At 49.4% G+C, this 5,000-nt stretch overlaps 1 protein-coding gene across 1 annotated transcript in view; it reads right to left on the bottom strand.

Annotated features, from left to right (window-relative positions):
• Positions 1-5,000, bottom strand: part of traf1 (TNF receptor-associated factor 1) — a 20,716-nt gene that overhangs the window by 4,285 nt on the left and 11,431 nt on the right. The window contains exon 7 of the mRNA XM_062542300.1: positions 4,071-4,514. Within this exon, the coding sequence (XP_062398284.1) occupies positions 4,071-4,514 (444 nt within the window). The remainder of the gene's footprint in view (positions 1-4,070; positions 4,515-5,000) is intronic.

Raw genomic sequence — 5,000 nt, 5'->3', positions numbered from 1 at the left:
TGTGTGTTGGGGTGTGTGTGTGTACTATGTGTGTGTGGTGGGGGGTGTGTGTGTAAATACAGTACATGGAGAATGACCCACTCTGTACCAGTGGAGGCATCCGTGTAGGTAAAGTGAGCAGGTCCAGTAGTTTAACCCTTGCTTGTCTAAAGTGAACAGGTCCAGTAGTTTAACCCTTGCTTGTCTAAAGTGAACAGGTCCAGTAGTTTAACCCTTGCTTGTCTAAAGTGAACAGGTCCACTAGTTTAACCCTTGCTTGTCTAAAGTGAGCAGGTCCAGTAGTTTAACCCTTGCTTGTCTAAAGTGAACAGGTCCAGTAGTTTAACCCTTGCTTGTCTAAAGTGAACAGGTCCAGTAGTTTAACCCTTGCTTGTCTAAAGTGAGCAGGTCCAGTAGTTTAACCCTTGCTTGTCTAAAGTGAACAGGTCCAGTAGTTTAACCCTTGCTTGTCAAAAGTGAACAGGTCCAGTAGTTTAACCCTTGCTTGTCTCTGGGCCTCTTACTGAAATGGGCATTTAAAGTTCACGCATCAGTCTTCGCTTCCTCTCCCACCAGCCCTCTGTCTTCTTCTATATCTCTCAGCACACACACACACACACACACACACACACATCAAACACACATCCACATACAAACACAATCATCTCAAACACCGACACACACACACACACACAAACACAGCCCCCCCCCCACACACTGCTCTATTAACGGGGCCAGACATGGTGTTACAGTAATGGTGACCAGTATGAATGTAGCAAAACATGCACCTACTCTACTCATGAAGACAGGACCTGGTGTTAATGATGGCATGTGTGTGTGTGTGTGTGTGTGTGTGTGTGTGTGTGTGTGTGTGTGTGTGTCAGTGCGTGTGCGTGCGTGCGTGCGTGCGTGTGTGTGCGCGTGTGTGTAGCTCGTGCTGCACTCCCATGTGTGGCTGTTATCGATAGCAAGAAGGTGCGTCTCCATCAGACGGTGTTTTCCGCCAGAGACAAATGAATCCATTTCCTTCTCTTGTGCTTTTCCCTCCGTTCTGTCGCCTTCCACAGATGATATCATCCATGAATTATATTGAGCACGGGCGCGCACACACACACACACACACACACACACACACACATGAATTATATTGAGTCTGGTCGTGTTTACCCCCTCATGCAGCCTGATAATAACTACAATGATACAAAATGTAATGATTGCTTTCAAATGCTTTCGTCTTTCTCCCAGCGCACCAGCACACCAGCGTTAGTGTTTCTCCTGGCGTGCCCGCGCTGTGTGTGTGTGTGTGTGTACAGTATGTGTGTGTGTGTGTGTGTGTGCGTTTCTCCTAGCGTGCTGGCGTCAGGATGAGATGAATAGATTAAGCACAGCACCACCACATGTGTGTTAGATGAGAAAGAGAGAGAGAGAGAGAGAGAGAGAGAGACAGACAGAGAGAAAGAGAGAGAGAGAGAGAGAGAGACAGGGAGGGAGAGACAGACAGAGAGAAAGAGAGAGAGAGAGCGAGAGAGATGCAAAGGCCATTCTTTCTCCTCTAAAGAAAAAGAGAGAGAGCGAGAGAGAGAGAGAGAGGGAGAGACAGAAAGAGAGAAAGAGAGAGCGAGAGAGAGATGCAAAGGCCACTCTTTCTCTTCTGAAGAGAGGCAGGGGTTGGACGGATGAATGTCGGTTCTGCAAGGTGACCGTGTGGGAACGCGGTGTGTGTGTGTGTGTGTGTGTGTGTGTGTGTGTGTGTGTGTGTGTCTCCGCTGTTCCAGGAGATTTCGTCTGTCTGATTTGCTGCACGGAGCCTCATTCTGAACTAACAGGCCGGAGCCAAGATGGCCGACAGACATTTCCTCATTCTATCAACCTCTCACTCACCCCCATCCACACACACACACACACACACACACACACACACACACACTCATCAGCTCTCTCTAACCAGCCTTGCTGATGGCAGCTTTCAGAGAATGCACAGCCAGGCTCTGAGTGAAGGTAGGGCCTGTGAAATTCATTACTCAAACAGCAAACAGCAAATAGCAACACCCTGCAAACACACACACTGCTACCACACTGCCCTCATCCATCTGCACTGGTTAGCATACGGTTGGCTTGGGTGCTGTCTGTGTGTGTGTGTGTGTGTGTGTGTGTCTGTGTGTCTGTGGAGCGGACATAATGGCGGCCATTACAGAGTGATGCAGCACAGCGCAGGAAGTGAGGTAGGAGCAGGAAGTGATGTGGGGTCAGGAAGTGAGGTGGGAGCAGGAAGTGATGTGGGGGCAGGAAGTGAGGTGGGAGCTAGAGGTGTCCTTTCCCATCAGGGTCCCGGGGGAAGAGAGAATCAAAGAAATGAGAAATACATAAATGATGCAAGGACACGGGCAGGACGAGTGTGTGTGTGTGTGTGTGTGTGTGTGTGTGTGTGTGTGACATGGGGAGACGAGAGGCCTGTCTGACTGGCATCTAGTTTTCCAGTTCACTGTGCCATGTGACGACCCTGTGCACACACACACACACACACACACTCCTATGCCCTAATTTGAAGGGTGTTGCCAAATCAGCAGTTTTCTATGCGGTAGGAAGGTGAAGGAGGACCAGTCACACTGTTCTGCACTCAACCCACGCACACACACACACACACACACACGATGAACACACACCAGAGAATCTCAAAAGGACATTCTCCTGACGCCACGATGAACACACACGCCAGAGAATCTCAAAAGGACATTCTCCTGACGCCATGATGAACAACACACACCAGAGAATCTCAGAAGGACATTCTCCTGACGTCGTGATGAACACACACCAGAGAATCTCAGAAGGACACTCAACCAACGGCATGAGAAACGTGCTGAGTGCTTCACCTGATTGTGAGCAGAGTATCAAGTATGTGTATGTGCGTACAAAATGGCTGATTTGATATTGTTATTTGCACACGTTATAACTATACAATTCACTGCATGTCCATAGGGACATGTTGGAGATCCTTTGTCTCTATTGGGAGGTGAAGCTATTGGAGCCGACCACTTGGTGCGTCAGAGTGAGTAACTACATGCGCGTAATGAGAAGGGTATGTATCATGTGTGTGTGTGTGTGTGTGTGTGTGCGCACGAGATGAGAAGGGTATGTATCAGCTTATCTAACTGGTGAATAAGTCCCAAAAAGTCGACGTGCTCCTCTAAATTAGGACCTTTGACGTCCCGGACCTCAGTGTGACATGAACTCTCTTGAGCGTGTCCATGGCAACACACATTCCAGCTGTTCACAGGCCTGCTGGGACTCATGCTTGCCTCTATTACACTTGGATCATGTTTTCATCTCCTCAATGGAATTGTGGAAAAGTATGGGCGTTCAGATGTAGCCTACAGTTTGTGTGCATATACTCTACGTACAGTTAGTATTTATTTAAAGACCTCCAACTAATCATTGCTGACTAATCCTACAAACAGAGGGCTTATAGTGACGTGTAACTCAATGCATTAGAGTGTTAGCACTGCTGCCTAGTTAGCATTAGAGTGTTAGCACTACTGCCTAGTTAGCATTAGCGTTAGAGTGTTAGCACTGCTGCCTAGTTAGCATTAGAGTGTTAGCACTGCTGCCTAGTTAGCATTAGAGTGTTAGCACTGCTGCCAAGTTAGCGTTAGAGTGTTAGCACTGCTGCCTAGTTAGCGTTAGAGTGTGTGCAATGCTGCCTAGTTAGCATTAGTGTTAGAGTGTTAGCACTGCTGCTTAGTTAGCATTAGAGTGTTAGCACTGCTGCCAAGTTAGCGTTAGAGTGTTAGCACTGCTGTCTAGTTAGCATTAGAGTGTGTGCAATGCTGCCTAGTTAGCATTAGCGTTAGTGTTAGCACTGCTGCCTAGTTAACGTTAGAGTGTAGAAGGATAGATAGATAGATACTTTATTGATCCCCAAGGGGAAATTCAAGAGTGTGTACTGCTGCCTAGTTAACGTTAGAGTGCTAGCACTGTTGCCTAGTTAGCTTTAGCGTTAGAGTGTTAGCACTGCTGCCTAGTTAGCGCTAGTGTGTTAGCGCTGCTGAAGTCCCCGCTGATCTCTGCTCTACTCCGCTGCTGAGCCGTCTCACCTTGGCCTCCAGGAAGCTGATGACGTCTTGGTTGCTGTGGCGATCTCGCTCCAGCGCGGCCATGCACAGCTGGGTCTTCTCCACCTCGCGGCTGAGCGCGGAGACGACGTTCTCGAAGACACACACGCGCTCCTGCACGGAGTCCAGCTGCTGGCTCACCATAGCGGCGGCGGCGGCGGCGGCGGCCTCTTGGTCCTCCCGCAGGCTGTGGGCCAGAGACATCTCCTGACACCTCTCACCGCCACCCCCCCCGCCATCCACCTCCAGCAGGGGCTCCAGCGCCGCCCCCCCAGGGCTGAGGTGTGAGGGGAGGGCTGGGGGGGGCGGGTGGGGGTGGCTGGAGGTGGAGGGTGATGGAGGTAAACCCCGCACGGCCCTCAGCAGGAGCTGCAGGTGGGACACGTGACTGCTGCCCTCATGCTCCCGCACCTTCTCTACGCTGCCCTGCAACACACACCACACCACAACACGACATGATATACACACTCATGCTCCCGCACCTTCTCTACGCTGCCCTGCAACACACACCACACCACAACACGACATGATATACACACTCATGCTCCCGCACCTTCTCTACGCTGCCCTGCAACACACAACACAACACGACACAACACGACATGATATACACACCAGACAACACACCACAACACCATATAATATACACATGTACACATATACATGCTCCCGCACCTTCTCTACGCTCCCCTGCAACACAACACAACACGACATGATATACCACACACCACAACACAACACAATATGATATACTAATGTACAAATATACCACACACCACAACACAACACAATATGATATACTAATGTACAAATATACCAGACGACACACCACAACTAATCACACTGAACCAACCAAAAAAACACAATATGAAGCTAAAACACTGAAATTCACCTACTTAGAATACACAAAAT

Source organism: Sardina pilchardus, chromosome 8 (genome assembly GCF_963854185.1).
Source record: "Sardina pilchardus chromosome 8, fSarPil1.1, whole genome shotgun sequence".
In the NCBI taxonomy this organism is placed as follows: Eukaryota; Metazoa; Chordata; class Actinopteri; order Clupeiformes; family Clupeidae; genus Sardina; species Sardina pilchardus.
Note: the sequence above shows the minus strand (reverse complement) of the source record. Positions and strands in the feature narration are given on the sequence as shown.